Source organism: Athene noctua, chromosome 11 (assembly GCF_965140245.1).
Source record: "Athene noctua chromosome 11, bAthNoc1.hap1.1, whole genome shotgun sequence".
In the NCBI taxonomy this organism is placed as follows: Eukaryota; Metazoa; Chordata; class Aves; order Strigiformes; family Strigidae; genus Athene; species Athene noctua.
The window spans coordinates 23,227,379-23,247,016 of NC_134047.1; the positions used below are offsets into that span (position 1 = coordinate 23,227,379).

Below are 19,638 nucleotides of genomic sequence, written 5' to 3' on the forward strand. Positions count from 1 at the left end.
GTCAGCCACACCAAAGCATCCTGGAGAGGACAGATTTAGCAGACACTAGTCTGTATGGGCACCAGCTTTCTGACCAGTTCACTTGCCTGGGTAATATTTCAAACATGGATCATCCTGGGGGCCCCAGATCCCCTCTGTATTTTAGGGCAGACCTGGACAAAATATTGTAACTTCAGAAACTTTAAGGGGGGAGAGAGAGGGAGATAAATAGAAAGCTCACAAGAATTGGCCACAGTGTACTTTCGAATACTTTCGGTAGCTGAAGCAATGCAGCAGTTGGCCAACTTCTGCCTGCGGTAGCCAGGAAGGCCAACGCCTGGCAGTTTGCTCTCAGGAGGACGTCTCAGGAGACATCCTGAAGTCACTCTCTGCAGGAATTTTAAAAACTGGAGCATTTTCCAACGCAGTAAGGTCCTCCCCACCAACAAGCTATTCTCACCCACTGAGTCACTGCAGCCCAAAGGGAAGTGCCACCTCCCAGCCCAGCCCAAGAGCTAATCCGGGCGCTGCCCACACCTTGGTGGCCACCGGCAGAGCCATGACCTGGAGGGCACTCTGCAAGCCCTGCTGTCTTTTCTAATTTTTTTTAGATCATTCTTGTCACCATGGTATCTGCCTTTTTTTTTTTTTTTTTAAACCACAAGCTTCCTTCTGCCTCTGTGCAAGCTAGCATCTGCTTACCATGATTAGAAACTAAGACAAATACACACTGCATTTTATTTTTTAAAAGATTAAGTCCCCCAGTTGTTTATTTGCTGTAGGATGGAGTTCTCCAGGCCTGGGCGAGCAGCCAAAATAGTTTCATTCCTCTGATGTTCTTCAGTCTCAGCCTAATGCCCGACGGCTGGCAGTGTGAGGTGATAGCTGCCCTAACGCCTTCCAACCTGCTAATTTTGGTTCCAGATCATTATGTGGAAGACAGAGCTGTCTGTCCAGCTGCTCCTCAGTTTATACAGGTGTAAATTCCTGGAAGGAACATTCCCCGAGATAGTTTCATGGACCTACTTTGATCTTTTCACAGCATGCACAACTTAAACCTCAGTCCTCTGTGGGTGAAATGGAGGCTCTCACAGCTACCTCCTGGTACATGTTAATATGATGAAAGGAAAGAGAAATTTAGAGAAAGATTGCTCAAGTACAAAGCTTTCATGGACTTAGCCACCAGAACCATGAGACTTGCTTATCTGTATTACAGGGTGGAAAGGAATTTCCAGTTCTTAATCAGGATTATCAGGTCACTAACAAGTAAATTTGCAAACCCGCCTCTTTATTTCTCCTCACATATATTGTATTTCCTGCCTAGGGGAAAAAAAAAAAAATTCCTGCATTTACTATCCATAAATCAGCTTCACTTGAACTTCACTTCTATCCATGTCCAGTGAGAATGTTTTGGGATTTATTTTTAAATTCATTCACGGAGTTATTCTGCTCCCCTCCCGTTCTGCCAGTTGCTCTGCAGCTGCTGCTCTGGCCGAGTACATTTGCAACAGGCACACAGGAGTGATCTTGGATAAGCAGCACTAAATATTTCCTAAGGAATAAAATCTTGTCCTGCTGTAGTCCGTGGCAAAACTCCCAGTGACATTAGGACAGCCAAAGGTTGATCCCATGAGGTGAATACAGATGTGCTGTTTAAACCTGCCTGGAAACACTACTCTCATAAAAATGTGGTTTTATGCGAAAACTATTCTTACTTTCTCCAGAGGCTGCCTGCTTTCTGTTTACATTGGACTTTGCCAGTTTATTTTGAGCTGTGCCTAAGGCGGGAGGGGTTTCTGATACACCTCCCTTATTACCTAGGTCTAAACATGATGTATGTCATCATCTGCTGTTCATGCTGCAAAACCACGCTGGGTTTGGCATCACCTGCTGTCTGTACCACCAAACACTTCTGTTTCGTGTGTAAGAAACGCTGAGATGGTGACCAGCGATGAGAGGCAGGAAGAACAGCCATGTTCACTCCTGTAAGCTCTCATTCCCATCTCCCTGTCTGCCCAAGAGCCCCGGAAAAAAGTGACATTTCAGCTTTGATTAATGGGAAGTTTTCCCCTGTCACACCCCAGCACAACATCCACCTCGAACCTCGGCGGGAGAGGCTGTCTATCAACTGCAGAGCTTGCTTCATGCTCACTCCCCCAGTCACTAACGTCCCCACCCCATCTGGATCCCACAGTGCATTTCTTTATACATGAAATAGAAGATCTAATGGCAAGTCTTGGCCATGCAAAGTCTTACTCAATGTCCAAACCGTGAGATTTCACTTCTTAGCTCTCCACAGAAAGTTTTGAGCCTGCCAGCAGCCACCGCGTAACAAACAGCTTCACACAATATTTCTTACAGCCTTGTGCTCAGCTCCTGAACTGAACTGCACTTGTTCGGAAGGAAACAAAAAGGAGAATTATTACTAACTTCTGCTTTCTCCCCCCTGGTTTCTAAGATTATGAGGGACAAACACAGTTAGAAGTTCCCCTCGTACCTACAGTCTCTCACAGCATCCCAGAGTTTGCAAAGCAGAGTGAGATTAGGATTTCAGTCACTTTGGTATGTCTGAATATAAAACAGATACAGGATTTGTTTACATTTCAGAGATTTCTAGTTACACCTAAATGTCCAGGGCCTTCTAATACGTTCACAGTTGCAGGCCTTTGTAACAACCACCAAATTAAAAACAAACTAACAGATCCCAAACATACACATGTAATTCTTTTCCATCAAACATTTTTCCTGGCTAACATTTTCTTAGATTTTTAAATGCAAACTGTTACCATAATTTTGGGAGCAGAGCCAATTTCATCCAAGAACAGAACAGCTTTATTGGGTTAGAGCCAACACTTGTCTACCCCAGTATCCTGCCTCCACCGGCCACAGATCCCAGGGAAGAGCACAGCAACAGATTGAGCGCAGAGGGCTACACCACATTATACTTTCCCAGACTCCAATAATCCACAGTTTTGAGTCAGAGGTGCAGTAATTATGTTTAATAGCCCTTAATAGACTTTCCCCCTTAATTTGTCTCACTGCTTCCTGAGCCCATGCAATTTTTGCCATACACAACGTTCTCTGGCAGCGCGTTTCTCCATTAAACTATATGTTGTCAAACAAAGTACTTCATTTATTCTGAACCTGCCACCTGCTAGCCTCACTTGCTCTCCCCCAGTTGTTGCATTAGATGTTATGAATAATCACTTCCTATTTGTTCTCTGGTGTGCGACATGATCGTATCACTTCTCATACTTCTTTGGCTCGCTCTTTCTCAGCTGCAGAATTCTACCTTATTTGGCTGTTCTCCCTACAGTGATCATCTCACCCTACTTAACATTTTTTCTCACATTTTTTTATCATTTAAAGACAACACTTCCAGTCTATTAAAGTCACAGAATTACCACAGATTTATACAGTGGTATTGGGTTTTTTTTAAATTCCTGACATTTTGGTTTTTTATGACCACCGATACGATATTTTTGTAGAATTACCTAGTACAGCTCCAGACCTCCCTGCTAAACAGTATTGTTAGTCTAAACCTCACTCTTGCACAGGAAGATGATAGTTTCTTCCTGCTTTCCCACCCAGGACAGGTGCAGGAGGCTGCTCTCACACCGTGTGACCTCCCTTCACCAACAGCCTCGTCACCTCCACCCTGCTTCGGGTAAAGCACAGAGCTCTGTAGGACCAACTTCTATCTTCTATCCTTGCTATAGGCAGCAAAAGCTGCCTATGTATTTCAAAGTCTTCACTGTTACCTGGTTTATGTAACTGGTGTGTAATCAATTATAGAAGCCAAGAAGAAAAAAAAAAATCCCTTCCTCTTATTCCAGGGAATAGTTTCTTTATGAAAAAGAAATTTTTAACCTGGCCAAAGCTTGTCCAAAACTTTCTGGAAGTCCAGGGATTCAGTATTAAGGGATCAGCCTTATTCGGCTGCTCGGTGGCTGCTCCAGGTAACTCAGCTGTGCAGCACAGCTTTCTTCTCTGACAGTGCTTTGATTCTTCCCCCTCCACAATCTCTGTCCACAAGCCCTGGGAGAAAGTCAAACAAAGAGTAACATCAATTTGTCCAGCACAGGAAGATAGCCTGTAGCTTCCAGATTTCCCCAAGATCCTTTTTTAAACCACTGCTGCCTTTGGCTCCTTTCTTCACTCCAACACCACAGCAATTCAAACAATAGGTCTCTCAACAGGTAATAGCTAAAATTTTATCCTCAAGCGCCTTTAGAATTTAAAGTGAGGCAATATTCATGCACAGAAAAAAAAAGCCCAAATAAAACAAAACTTCAGATAGCTAATTAATCAAATCACCACATCTACTTCTCGCAGGGGAAACTAAGCCCAACAGGAAGAAGTTGTAGGTCAGGATGCAAAGACCGTTTCAGCTCTATCCAGAAGTGTTAGCTTTAGTCAGCCCACAGTTTGACGTTAACTCATTTTCTTCTGGTGGCTTAAACCTTGGTCTCACTTGACTTCTTTCTCAATTTCAGAAAATGGGCCTTAGCAGTCAGCTGGAGGTGCTGTCCTGGTTAGGATGTGCTCCTGGACAGAGGTTCTGGGACAAATAATAGTAGATGTTACAATTAAAGCTCTTTCAGGCTTGATTAAATATCTGACCAACAAAAGTACTTTAATCATAAACTGAAGGGCTCCCCTGAATATGGCGGGGGTCAAACAAACATCATTAACACTGTGCTTTCATGTTTGAATAGAAACGGTCTTGAATAGCATAATATTGATACAAGTTGTGGATGTGGTTCAGGTTTCCAGATCCCCGATTAGTGCCAGGAACTCAGATCAGCGGTTCCAGGGCAGCAGCTCAAGGTTTGGGAACACAAAGAATAGCTCCGTATGGCAGAGCTCATCTGTCTCTGGCTACGACAACGGCACATCCTTAGCTCTTCTTTTTATCATATAGGGGAATATTTTAGTTCTGGTTTGAGCTTGAACAGCTGAAATACATAAATGTTTGTTTAGTTCATTTTGTTTCCTCTCTCCCTGATGCCTCCTCTTCTGGGAGGAATCAGAATAACCTTGCAGACTCTGGGTTTTGGCATCCTCTGCTCGTTAAACACATGCCAATTCACTGACTTCTATAGGAATTTTCTGAGCGTAACTTTAATGCCTCAGGATACGAAAAGGTCTTTGCTCAACTTTACAAATATTTATTAAAAAAGTGCAAGTGCTCAGCACTGACATGACACTGTATGGATCGTATCACACGCAGTGCTGCAGTTGGGGGTTCAAGCAAAGCCAGTGCACGCTGACAGCATTCAGCTTCTTCCCAAAGTCAGCCTTTTCTCCCCAAGCAGCACGTGAGAAAGACATCATCCTGACGCACCATCTCGAAATAAACACTGTCATACCTGCATAAACAATCTACAGATAATTCTCAGCAAAAAGCCTTTCCCAGCCCGAACCGTGGAGTATAATTTCCCATCTTTCTCATGCTGTTAGTAAACTGGTTTTATTTAAGCACAGTAGAATGTTTTTTAGTTTGATATATTAAAACTATTGCAACAACTGCAGCCAATTTAATCTCCGGCTTTATTAAAAATTTGAATGTAATACTTCAAGGAAAACATTTAACTTATCTGAAGTTTGGAACAATGACTTAAAAAAAGCCAACCACAAGGCAGATGGAACGCATCTTCGCTAACTGCCTTGATAAATTTGCGTTACGTATTTTGTCTTCCACTCTGAAGCTCTAATTCAGAACAATTCATACCATTGTATTGAAAGATATTAAGTTTGGTTAACACCGGGTATCCAAAAAAGTACTTCATGCACATTATGTTTACACAAGAGACGGGTTTAAAAATCAATACCAAGCCTAACAAGTCTGTTTTCCTCCACAGTATATAAATTGCACCAGCTAAGTATCACGAAAATATATATACTTGGCTAGTTTGTTTTTAAAATGACAGATGCAGCTTATTTTCCCTGTAATACATGCTTTTACCTAAACTTGCACCATATTACAAGACTGTTTATAAAATATATTTATATATATAAATGTATATAATTTTTTAATATAAATATAAAATATATTTTTATTCTTATAAAATAGTATTTTCTTCTGGTGCTAACTGCACTGATAGGCAGCACCATTCTGACAGAAGGAAGCTCAGCAGCAGCTCTGGAACATCCACAGCTGCTGCTCAGGGCTTTGGAGATGACAAACGTGACCACCAGCATCCGGGCTCTGACAACACATTTGCAACCTTGCACACTCCTGCTGAACAAGGCACACTCACAGCACCCACTGATGAAAACTGATAAAAACAAAGGCCCACCAGCTGCGTTTGCCCTCAGCAAGGCTCAGCACAGAGCTGCCTCCCGCACCGCCGCGCTGTTCACACCCCGAAGCACCGAAACCAAAGCTCAGAAACCTCAAAGAGGCAAAATAACACAGAAACAGAAAGCACACAGACCGCTCATTCTAGCTTGGGCTGGTGACATTTGCATTTATTGTGATAAGCAGAGGGAAAAGGCCCTAGAGGGATTTAAATTCAAACTATAATTTTTTTTTGTACAATCTCCATCTCTCCATGTGTTACTTCCCTAGGATTGCTTCAGAAGGACACTGCAGCTTCACCAGTTTTCCCGAAGCCCGGAGCTGTTGAACAGGGACAAGAGCTGGTGGCTACACACAACTCAGCTTGTTTTTCAGTCACTTTTTTCCAAAGCTGTTCTCCCTCAGCTGTGACCTGTAATGCTCCAAAAAGCACTTGCCACTGGCTGTCTATCCCCAGCAGCACCAGAAAGTGCTCCTGTCCCTCACTGGGTTACGTGGGAGAAAAGAAAAGAGTAACTGCAAGCAAATATTTGCTCTCCAGACCACAGGCCACTTTCCTCTTCATTTCCTGGTGGGCAGGGAAGACCTAGACTGATTCCTAAGTAAGAAAATAATACAAAAAAACCCATGAAACCCCACCCCTAACTCTGTGAATAAAAAAATAAAGTAAAATTTCCTTTCCTCTCTAAAAATATCCCTAAACAGCAGCAAGGCTGATGCGTAATGTGGGACTCTGACACCAACTCTGGAGATCATCTCTTTTTTTTGCCATGTCTGCAGTCGCTGTAGGAGGTAAGGAAGGAAAACCACCCACGCAGCCATCAAAACAAGCGAGGGGGAAGAGCCTGGAGAGATGGAAGCAGGGGCTGTAGACCACAAACACGAAGCTCTTGGCTCCGAGCAGCAGTCTCCAGGGGTTCGATGCAGCAGTTTCCACGGCCCGCAGCACTGGGAGCGGCACACGGGGGAGCTCAGCCCACTCCACAGCCTCCAGGTTTCATCCATACTCCTGGAGCTTGCAAGGGGATGTTGGATGAACGAACACGATCCTCTCAGACAAAGCCCGTAGTCAAGACCGGTGCAGTTGTTGGCAACAAATGCACACTTGGAAGACTGAGAAGAATTTAAACAGCTGGCTCCTTTCCACGCGAGATCAATAAAACTGGCAATCCAAGTGCCTTCGGGAAGATGCACACAAGTGCTTCTGGTGCTGCAGGAAAGCCAGGGGAAGCTCTTACCCAAAACCCAACTTAAAACACTAATAGAGAAAATCACAGGCTGGACTTGTACAATTCAGCTTCTTCCCTCCTCAGGTTCTTCCAGGAGCAAAAGCCTAATTAATTACTCTTTGGCCTCTCCTCCTTTCGTCTCTCGAAGGATTTGAATAGGAAGTCTACAGTCAAATCACTCTCACAGCCTGCACAGCCTCTGGTCGCGTCAACGCTTGGGTGCTTCTGAATGCAGCATTTGTGTCAGTCATTTCACGTTCGTAGCCTCCAACGCTGTCTCATGCTAAGTAACACCACTCGCTCCGACCGCACGTCACAGAGACTCCTGGACAGAAGCTACACATGCACATTCCCACGTTCGGTGTCTACAGCTCATCTTCAGAATTACAGTCCCCTGTGGGTCCCTGCCCCAGCCTGTGACTCACCAGTATGATGTTCACAGTGAGAAAGATTAAAGAGAAAGGACAACTCCCTGTACAAGACTTCTAAATACAGCAAGAAATGGGTGTTTTAACTATGACATAACGATTTCTGGGGTGAAAGTCAATAAGAGGCCAGACCAAGACTGCAATCACCATATTCTGGCCAAGTCCTTAATTATACCTGAATATACTGGAAGTTTATCTCTGCTTACGAGCACCATGGTGTCACGGTAGAGACGGACACGACAAGCAAATGATGCAGGCAAAATGTCTGTATCTTTATTATTCTCCAAGCCCCTCTTTTATATCTGCCTTACAAAACCATGTGCTCGCTTGATGGGTTACACTGTTGCCTTTTAACATTGCTATAGGTTAATTTTTACTCTTCTCTGCTCCTTAATAGGTGTGAGACTGCAGCTCTTCCATCCTGCGTCTTTGCTCACGGTTCCTCTTATCTTATTTACCTAGCGAACGTTCCTCTTTTCAAGGGTACACTGGAATCTTATCAGGGCGAAACTCTTCTTCAATCAGGCTGGTGGCAGACTGGCTGCCTCCCCCAGCAATTCCCCCTTTTTGTATTTGTGCTAAAAATACTGCGTGAGCAGTTTTCTGCAGGGCCCTTTGCAGAAGACTGACAAGACAAGGCAACATTAAAAGCACAGTTGCAATTACCAAGATCACTACCCCCACAGTTATGACCAAAGATATTAACCATCCAGACAGCCCCCAACCTTTAAACATCCTTGTCGGCCAATCTAAGCCATCATCTTCTGTTAAACGCTTAACACCATCTTTTAGCTGCTGTATGCTTTTGAAAACAGATTCTGAGTGGTCAGATAAATTCATGCAACACATTCCATCAAAATCTTCACACCCATGTCCCTGTGCTAAAAGTAAAAAGTCAACGGCAGCTCTGTTCTGCAAGGCAGCATGCCTAACACTATCAACATCAGTTAAAAGACCACTAAGGGCTAATGAGGTAGCATTAGTTTGTTTGCTAAGCCAACACTCTAATTTCTTCAAATTTGCTAAAGCATTTGTAACGCCAACTCCTGGTGCAAGAATGGAGGATGCAATAATTTCACCTGGATTCCAAAATGTTATTTGGTCATTACATTTGGAGGTAAACTGGTGAACGGTCCTCCGGACTCGTTTCTGACACCTGGCAACATTCAGTACCATTGTGTCCTTTGGTGTCAAAAGGGTGAGAGGGCCGAGGCTGCATGGACCTCCATTTAATTTAGAGGGAATACCTCCCCATGCTTGATCTCCACAAATTAAAAAGACATCAGAGGGTAACACAAGAGGAACAGCAAAAGACCGTGAAACGTTAGGTGAGGTGTAACTGCACCAAGCGGTTGAGTTATGATAAACAGCATTAGCTGCATTAACATTTTGCCCCCTCCGTGCAGAGTGATTATAGGAATAATTAAAAAACACACAAGCATCCATTACAACAGAACCTAACAACTCTAGTTCTTGGGGTTCTTGCGTAATCTGTGGAAGGTAACTATATATCCCACCCCAATTATCTGTACAATTTTTTTGAGAATTGCAAAGAAAAAAGGGCTGAAGGTTTCATGGGTTTGGCCATGTGTCTACTGGCAATCCCACCAAACACGTGGAGAATGGATTTTCAGGGCTCGCAGTAGAGAGGCACAAAGCTTCTTGATGTGTCACGTTTGCCCAAGTTACCCAGACGTTCTGCTTGGGTTGTGCAACTACCCATCCTTCACCCTGATGCAGGTTCCAGCATAGGCCGAACACATCGAGCAGGAACCCAGCGAGGGCCAGCATCTGTAGAGACACAAACATAACCCCTGCCCCAGGTTAATAGCTCACACGGTCCACTCCACTGGCCAGTAACTAAACCTTTAACATGTACTTTGACGCCCTTCTGCAAATCCTGTTTTGAAAAAAGGGAAGAAAAATGTTGCAAAAGAGGAGGTAGAGAGGAATTATCCCCATAATGGAGAAAGTTAAGAACATAAACTGCTTTATCTAAACATGCCTGTGTTGGTTCCCCAATCATTCCCCCTTTTTGTTTGAGAAGCTGTCGCTTCAATGTGCCATGTGAACACTCAACAACTGCCGGTCCTGTTGGGGAAGGGGAAATTCCTGTAACATGAGTAACACCCCGCAAATTAAAAAATGTTGGAACTTTCTGTGAATCATATGCTGGGCCGCTGTCCATTTTAATTTGCCGTGGCACCCCAAGCACAGAAAAAGCCTTCGGCAAATGTCGAATCACATCTTTTCCTGTTTCTCCATTATGTGCTGTTGCTATCAAAGCATGAGAATAAGTATCAATAGAAACATGAACATATTTCTGTTGGCCAAACTCATTTATATGAGTAACATCAGTTTGCCAAATCTGTAAAGCCTGCATACCTCTGGGATTAGTACCAAAATACACTGGAGTGTGGGTTCCTTGGCAATCAGGGCAGGCAGCTACCATAGAGCGAGCTTCAGCATGGGACAAACCAAACTGCTGTTGTAAAGCTCGAAAACCTTGATGAAAAAATTGATGTGATAATACAGCTTGTTACTTCATGTTAGGAACAGTATTCAAAGCCATAGCGGAAACAAGAGCATCCACTCTGGCGTTACCTTCGTATAAAACCCTGGTAAAGTAGTATGACTATGAACGTGCATGATAAAATAAGGTTCTGTTCGTAGTTGAATATTTTTCCAGATTCCAAGAGCACATCAAACAATAATTGATTGTCTGACATGGTCAAAACCACTTTGTCTAGTTGAGAAACTAAGTTAGCTACATATGCTGAATCAGTTATAATATTTACAGGAGTAGAAAAAAATAAACAACAGCCATTGCACGCAGCTCTACTACTTGTGAAGAACCATTCTGATATACTACTTTGTTGTTCCAGTTGTTGTTTTCATACCATACTATTGCTGCTTTACCTGTTTTTCCTGAACCATCTGTAAAGACAGTGGGGCCTTTCACAGGTTCTGGCTGGCTTAAATTTTGCTCCTTGCTGTTTGATGCTAACAGGATGACATCCATGTAATGGTAACAATAGCCAGTAGGAAACCTTTCCCTTACAGGTGACAAAGCTTGTGCTACAAACCACTGACAAATTGTTGGCGAATTTTTCACGCCTTGTGGTAAAAGCTTCCATTGATACCTGTTTGAAGGTTCCACATGATTTAAAGAAGGCACAGAAAATGCAAATTTTTCTTTATCTTGAGAGGTCAATGGGATAGTAAGGAACCGATCTTTTAAATCCATCACAATGATTTCCCAGTCTCCAGGGATCATGGCAGGTGAGGGCAGGCCCGGTTGCAGGGCTGCCATCATAGCCGTGACAGCATTAATTTGCCATAGGTCATGTAAAAATTGCCATTTTCCTGATTTTCTTTTTGATTACAAACATTGGAGTATTTCATGGGCTATGGGAAGGTTCAATATGTCCATCAGCCAGCTGTTCTGCCACCAATTCCTGCAGGGCCTTTAATTTCTCGATTGGCAGGGGCCACTGATCCACCCACACAGGGTCATTTGTTAACCAGGTCAATGCAAGTGCGGGTTGTTTAACACCCTGCAGCAGAGTGGCCCCTGTCAAAAATCCGTAGTGATTCTCACTCCCCACTGTGACAAGCCGTCCCTTCCCCACAGATTCAGGGGGGCTGTTGTCACATAGGGGTTGACGGTACCTTGTTGACCCTCAGGGTTGGTGATCAGAAGTGGAGCAGCTGCTACTCCTGCTTGCATCGACCCTCCCAGTCCTATCACTCCCATTCCCATATTTTCTGTTGGCCAAGTGGATGGCCAGGAATAACGAGCTATAACAGTTACATCAGCTCCCGCGTCCAGAAGTCCAGGGAGTGTTACTGTTGCGGGCGACTGTCCTCTCTTGGACAGTGTCCAGGTCATCTGTGGTCTTGATGGTGAAACAGTCTGTGACCAGAAGACTTGCGGAGGTCCTGTGGAGCCGAATCCTACATCACGTCGCAACCTTTGTTCCATCTTAGGAACACAGCTCAAAAAAGGTACAAGTTGAGCAATGCGAGTGCCTTTTGGAATGGTTACTGGTTGGTAAGGAGTAGAAACCATAGCACAAATTTGTCCAGCATCAATAATTCCCACAGGCACAATGAATCCATTCAAGGTGCTGCTAGATCTCCCAATTAGCTCTGCACTCAATCCTCGCCCTATAGGTCCTTTCACATCAAGGGGAACCTTAACAATGTCTTTTGTCACTATAGTTACCGTGTCGGCGGTGGGTACATCCAACCCTGCGGAGCCTGCGGTTGCAGCAGACAGTTGTTCGCAGAGAAGGGCCGAGCTCCTGCGGGTACAGAGGGATTTTGTATCTTCACGCACCCTCTCGCGCTCCTCTGGCCCTTTCCTTGAAGCAGCTGTCTGTTGGCATGGAATTAGGAACGACAGTGCTTTGCAAAACGTCCTAGCTTGCCACATTTATTGCAGGTTATACCTGTCTGTGTTCCATCTGCACGTTTAGAAGGAGGATTTTTACTTGGACAATTGGTATTCACATGCCCATCCTGACCACATCCATAACGTTTAGGAGGCGCTTTACTTTTCACGGCTGGAGCCAATGCTGCCATTTTATGTTCTACAGCGCCCACTTTAGAGCAGGCAGCAACCATGTCTGGTACGGAGGGATCGCCTGGTAACTCTTCAATAATTTTCTGACAATCTTCATTAGCGTTATCTTTTGCCAATTGTTTACATAACATTTGTCTCAGTCCTTCATCTTCTACCTGCTTTTCCAAAGCAGCTGAAATTTTTTCTGCAAATTGTAGAAAAGGCTCTCTAGGACCCTGACGAAGAGCAACATACATTTGTTTTGGTGCCGCTAATTCCGTTGTTCTTTTTAGGACATTAATTCCTATTTGTTGAGATTGTTCCAACACAATAGGAGGCCAGGTCACTTGTAGCTGGGGATTACTAAACTGTCCCTCGACGAGCAATGCGTCTTCTCCAACCCCTCATCTGGGGTCACCCTGAGGCAATCTTTGATTACTTTGTGCTGCTGCACGGGCCATCTGTCTCCATGTAGATTGAAATACCTGGAGTTGTATGGGTTGAAATAGTACTTGTGCCAAATGAGTAATATCATAAGGACATAAAAGGTCTGTATTAATAATTCTAGTAAGTTGCATTACTTCAGGAGAGTTAATTCCAAATTTTTGAGCTTTATTTTGCAAATCCCGCCCCACCTTCCAGCTTATCGGTTTGTGTTCATCATGCTGCTGAGTGCCTTGCACACAGGGAAGGCACTATGTTTATCAGTTTTGGGGAGTGGTGGAGAATACGAGGGGCCAAGTCTTTCGACCAGATCCTACTTTCCCACTTCGGCAGCTTGCTTTCTAACTGCTTCCAAGAATCAATCAGGAGATTGTGGTGTAACAGCTACAGTAGCAGGAGGTAAAGTCCATAGCTGTGCATGCTTGTCACTACCCTTTGGGCGAGTGATATGCAGTGATTGCATCGCTGCATTTCAAACTGCTTCTTCGCCCTCCTCCTCCTCTTCTCCTTCTCCCTCGCTGCTTCCCTCAGAGGGTAGTGGCATTTGTAAAGCCTCAATCGGCCCTTGTTCTTCCAAGGGAGGTGCCGTAGGTGTAGGTTCAGCACCACTCTGAGCTTGCTTTATTTGTTGTAGCTGTTGGTTAGGAGTTTGATATGTACTAGAGACAGGCTGGGGAAGGGGCCGGGAGTGAGAACGAGATCTAACAGTCCCAGTACAAGGTTTCTTTCCAGCAACTGCAGATAAGGCAGAGCAACCCCCTTTTGCCATGAGCGGTATGGAGTTTTTCCTGTCATCATCATTAGTCTCTCTCCCCCTCATTAATGATTTTTCCTTTTCCTCACATTCTGTTTTCCATTCTTTCAAAGTCTCACTTAACAGCCGCCACGTAGTAGCTAGTTCTGCTGCATCCTTCTGCCCCTTTGAAATTGCATCCCATAGTTTTTACCCTACGTCCTGCCAGGCAGACACACTGAGTGCAGTGGCTGCTGTGGCTTCAAATCCTTGCATCTTACTCCATATAAGCATTCTCTTTAAACCTTGGTCAGTGTTTTTTACTTTTAACAGGGCCTTAGCAGACAATATTGTCTCTTCCTCTTTCATTATTTGTTGGCCCACAACTATAGTTTTGTTCCCGGTGGCTCACCTTATTAGGTGTCGAAGTTCAGGTCCGGACCTGGCAGATTCCCACTGCTCTCAGCTTCACTGGGCTCTGTCTCCACTGCAAGTCATCATGCAGCCCACATAGAATCTCTCTGTCGAAATCACGTCGCCTTCAAATAATCACACCGGGGTCACCATTTGTTGCGGTAGAGACGGACACGACAAGCAAATGATGCAGGCAAAATGTCTGTATCTTTATTATTCTCCAAGCCTCTCTTTTATATCTGCTTTACAAAACCGTGTGCTCACTTGATGGGTTACACTGTTGTCTTTTAACATTGCTATAGGTTAATTTTTACTCTTCTTCTTTGCTCCTTAATAGGTGCGAGACATCCTGCTTCTCTGCTCACCATTCCTCTTGTTTACTCAGCAAGCGTTCCTCTTTTCAAGGGTACACTGGAATCTTATCAGGGCGAAACTCTTCTTCCATCAGGCTGGTGGCAGATCCACTGCCTCCCCCAACACCACGGCAATGCACCACCCCAACCCAAAGTCACCTTTACCTTTCCCACACCGGTATAAAGCAAACCCCACGCCCGAGTACAAATATAGGACTGCAACCGGTGAAACGCAGCGAAGATAACACCAAGCATTAACTCCTCGTGCTGCAAAACCCATCAAGGGGCAGCTCTGCGGCCACACTTTCCCCTGGAACGCCTGTGCCCAGACTCTGAATGACACATGTACGCACAAATTAAGCAAACTTCACCAGAAATCCCTTTAAACACACTTGTGAAATGCCTTTGCTTAGACACGAGCTTCATACGGTATTTTTTTCCTCAGAGATACATACTACTGAATATAAACTTTATGGAGAACAGTGCCTTGGGGAAATATTTTATATACTGTGATGTGGCAAAGCATACTGCATAACAAAGTATGACTTTGTCAATAAAAGACCGCAAAATTTGGGCACCCTCCAAGACTTACAGCCCCAGGCTGTGAGGTGTGAAGCAATTTCAACCCCTTTTCCCTTCAGTGGGAGATGATGCTTTCCGGAGTCTCACAAAAGCTTCACCAGCTTACAGAAACCAGGCAGTCATTTTCTAGGAAGGAGGAGATTTCATACTTATTTCTGTCTTGCTTCTACTCAAGCAAATTAGCCTTTAAAAAACCAAAATAACACAGTGCCAGGCATCACTGGCAGTACGAATCCAACCTAGCAGGAATGAGAGCCCTTACAGGGCTGATGTTAGCTAGTTCAGTTACTTTGCTGGAAACAGCTTTGACTCCGTTCCATCTCTCTGTAGCAACCTCCTCTGATGTGCATTTTCCATTCCTGGAGTGGGTTATTTCCAATTCAGCCCTGGAAAGGCTCCTCTGGTCCTCCAAGCAGAGCCTGTCTCACCAATGGCTTAAGACCCACGAAAACAGCTCATTCCCATCAAGCACATTTCCCTCCAGATAGGTGCCTCTCTGTCTTACTTTAGGTTGAAACGTCAATTAAAATTCTTATACTAGAAAGAAAACAGCCACCCGGTGAGGTACTCGGCTGATCTCTGCCAACAGAAACACCCTTGGTGTGCTCAGTAAACCGAGAATGTGCAAGTCCTGCTCATTACCACAAGATTACTTGAGCTGCACTAGCTTTAGACACAGGCATGAGTATATATACACATCATAAAACTGGCAATTATGTGCATATTACGCTCAAATTCCACAAAAACAGACTACGCCAACGCTATATTCAAATTCCACAGTCAAGGGTGCATAAAGGAGCCTATAAGGCAGCAGTAAGTCAGAACTGAGCCTTGTAATGTGCACAGTCCACACCAGGACGAGACAGCATCGCAGAAGCCACTAAACTAATAATTAAAAATCTAATTTAAAAACAGGAACACATGGTTGTGATTGAGATCAGCGGTTGCACCCCTGGAGCTTAGTATCACCACACAGACAGAAATCAATAACTGCCATTTAGAGGTCACTGATAAAAATCTATAGCAACTGAATCAGTCAGCTTGAAACCTATTAGCAGCTGTACTAGAAAGAAAGAACTACTTTTTCAATTTGGTAATGACTGCTTCTTTCCTTCCAGATGACCATTTCATATCAGCCCAGCAGAAATCCCTTTGGACCCCTCCTTATGAATGAGCTACTCAGGATTTCAAGGCGCTCTCCAGATCAGCAGCAGATAATCATCTGCTTTTCAGAGTCAGCATCAGCACGTCGATGCTGGCATTGACATCGGGATTAACAAAAATGACACAGGAAGAGGGCGACAGCAGGGACACCCAAGGCACATGCTTCTGTGCCATCTGCATCACTACAGGGCTCAGCCTCTGTCATTAGAGCTAAGCGAGGGGTTACGGCATCGCAGCCTTCAATGGCAAAGCTTACCAACATGGTATTTTATCTGCTGAAGATCCCAGATCAGTGACTGCGCTCAACCAGATAAGGAGAACTCAGGGAGGGCTTTTTTTTTTTTTTTTTTATCTTCTGTACATCACTGTTCTCTGAAAGTTTGGGAACCTGTACCTGAAGCACAGAGTCTTACCGACATGAAAGGTCATCACACAGCCACAGCTTAGCCTCTTTATCTACTTGCAGTAAAAGTCACTGATCATTAACTGTAATAGCTGGCATTTTCTAAGTCTCTGGCGTTTTGTAGGTCTCCAGCACATTCATACTAAGTGCAACAAAATCCTCTGGATTTCAGACTCAGAGCATCTTTCACACAGATCAAACAGAAATCTGACAGTCTTGAGGACACTACTGCTCTGAGCTACAACTGAACCTAAGCAAAAAAAAAAAAAAAAAAAAAACCAACAGGTTTTTTGTTTGATTATTTTGCTTTGGGATAATACAGTCTTCTGAACGAGCTCTGCCTACATCGCACAGGGGCCGTAAGGAGCCAAACCCCTGTATTCCCTCACGGCAAGAAACTGCAGCTCCTCGGACAGTAGCCACACATGCCTGCCACCATTGATCACTCGATGTAAGAGGAATAAACTCATCAGAACCGAATACTGACATGATGGGTGACGCCGCTTAGAAATAAACTTTAAGAACAATAGGGAAAAAAAAAAATGCAAAGATTAGTGGTTTTGCCTTCCCAGCGCAGGGCGAGGGGTGCGAAAGCTGCCGGAGCCAGCCCGGTGGCGGCTGTGGGAGCGGCACACACAACTCTCAGGACAAGCGGCGAGATCGCGAAGGAAATGACATTTTATTCTCGACGGCCGGCTGCAACACACACACACACACACACCCACACCCCTTCTCTGGGAGCGCTGGAGGCTTCCCTCGGGGGGCCGGGGCGGGTGAAGCCCGGCCGCCCCAGCTTCTCCTCACGCTGCCCGGCCGGGGCCGGCCCCCCGCCTCCCCAGCCCCGCGCCGCCGCCCTCCCGCCCGGTGCAACTTTCCCGGGGCTCCTCTTACCGCCGTGGAGCCGGAGGAGGAGGCGATGTAGACCTTGATGACCATGCTGGGAGACGAGGCGGCGGGATGCGGAGCCGGGCGGGCGGGCGGGCTGCACGGCGAGGCGCGGGCTGGGGCTGAGGCGGCGGCAGGAGGGCGGGAGGGAGGCGGCGGGAGGCCTCGCCCCGCCTCGCCGCGCTCACTGGGCTGCCGGCCCAGCAGTCACCGCCGGCCAGCCCGGAAGAGGGAAAAATGGATTTTTTTTTTTTTTTTAAAAAAAAAAGGGAAGAAAGAAAGGGGCGAGGCGAGTTCTCGACGAACCACGCGAGACGTGCGGGGGGAAGGAGGCGCCCGCGCCATGGCGGCGGGAAGCTCCGCTGCGGAGATGCGAGGGCCCGGGCGGGGCCGCCGCCTCAGGGAAAGGGGTGAGAAGCGGCGGGGTGGTCCCGCTGCCTGCGGGGAGCCCCTCGGTACGGCCGTGAGCCCCTCGGTACGGCCGTGAGCCCCTCGGTACCGCCGTGAGCCCCTCGGTACCGCCGTGGCGGCGGCCGCCTCCCCTCAGGACCGCCGCCCCTCACGGCGAGCCGGGAAGGACCGAACCGTTCCCTGGGCTGCGCCGTTACCGCTTCTCGCCTTTCGGCAGCTTCCCCGCGACCCTGGAAACACGCCATCACCGTCACCCCCGCGGGGGGAGCCCCCTCCTCGCCTTGCCCGGCTGTGAGAGCACCGCCCGGCACCACCGAGCTACCCCCGGCGGGCCGGAGCCAGCCTGCGGCTCCCCACCCGCGGGCCCCCGTTACCGTGGAGGTCCCTTGGAGGGGTGACAGAGCAAGTTTGGGATGGGTAGATGTTGCTGGGCAGTGATACTTAAAATTAAGAATTTTCTTTTAAAATTTATTCCAGCGTGAAAGCTGCCATCCAAGTGACATGTCGGCCGGCCCTTGCCAAAAGACCGCTCATCCAGTCAGCTCTTCACCTTCCAGTGATTAGCGTAAAATATCTTCCACACAAATAATAAAGCCATCCTGTCTGCAATTCCACGGCACCCTATTTTATCGTTTGTATTAATTAGGACCACCGGATGAGACCTCAAAGAGTGCTTAATTGTCATAGTCACGGTGACACGTTATTTAGGATAATTTATATTCAGCAGCTGTCATCCACTCGCTTCTGGTACTCCAAATATTACCTTATATATTTTATTATACGTTCTGATAGCAACTTCACAGAAAATAGAAAATAATTCCAGTGATAAAACATAGAAAGCTGAAACTTCAACACCTACCAGCTAAAATGAAAGATGCTTGTTCTGCTCTTGTCATAAAGGAGGGTGGTATTTCTGAAATTACTTTTTCCAAACAAAATAAGCTTTCCTGTTTCAAATTATCAGGTATTTTCTCTAACCACAGACGGTTTTTAGAAAAGCCTGTTGAATTAAAAAAAGTCTGTTGACTCAAGTTGGCTGTATTTGTTTTATTAATTTGCTGATAGTAAAAGGAAAGAAAACTGAGGATGACATGCCTGATTATGATGTTACTTATGATACACATCTGACTCTTTGAGACTGCCACGAGATTTATGTATGTTCTGAAAAAGCAATAAACCAAAATTTATTTAGGATGATGGTACACAATAAAAATTCCCCCGTTCAGGGAATTTTAAAAAGTTAATAAAAATAATGGTGTACTTTTTAATCTCTTTAAAACAAACCCGGTTAAGTCCAGGAGATTAAAATTCTTCAAGGAATGTTTTTTCAGATGTGTTTGTAGAGCCCCCTTCACAGCTGCTTGAGAAATGCACTGCCAATTCCCATTTCCTCCGAGGCACCATGCTCTGTGCCAGGTCTGTAACCTGATTCATGGCAAGGAACACCAGAGGTAGAAACCACAGCTTATCAGAAAGAATGAAAAAACGCAGGTGGAGAACAGAATAGATAGGTTTATTTGAACTTTGGGCTCACTTGTCACTCTGCTGGCTGGCCCTTCTCCTCCTTGTCACGCACTTCAGCTCCTCAGAGTTGAAATTCTTCGGGAGAGAACTGCACCTTGTCTTTCTGCCTACTAAAAAAACTGGTACAATCATTACTCTCAAAAGTGCACTTTAGAAGGCATTTTATCTTCATGAAAGAAGATTTATTAAGAACAATACATGAACTGGGTATTATTGAA

General features: G+C 45.4%; 1 protein-coding gene and 1 long non-coding RNA gene across 2 annotated transcripts in view; one reads left to right on the forward strand and one right to left on the reverse strand.

Moving 5' to 3' along the window:
- Positions 1 to 17,650, reverse strand: part of SH3BGRL (SH3 domain binding glutamate rich protein like) — a 45,167-nt gene extending 27,517 nt beyond the window's left edge. Inside the window, exon 1 of the mRNA XM_074914843.1 lies at positions 17,492 to 17,650. Coding sequence (XP_074770944.1) covers positions 17,492 to 17,536 — 45 coding nt within the window. The 5' untranslated portion in view covers positions 17,537 to 17,650. The remainder of the gene's footprint in view (positions 1 to 17,491) is intronic.
- A 109-nt stretch (positions 17,651 to 17,759) lies between these two features.
- LOC141964705 (uncharacterized) lies at positions 17,760 to 18,927 on the forward strand. The gene is made up of 2 exons (XR_012634377.1): positions 17,760 to 17,895; positions 18,374 to 18,927. It is a non-coding gene; the product is annotated as an uncharacterized LOC141964705 (long non-coding RNA).
- The last annotated feature ends 711 nt before the right edge of the window (positions 18,928 to 19,638 follow it).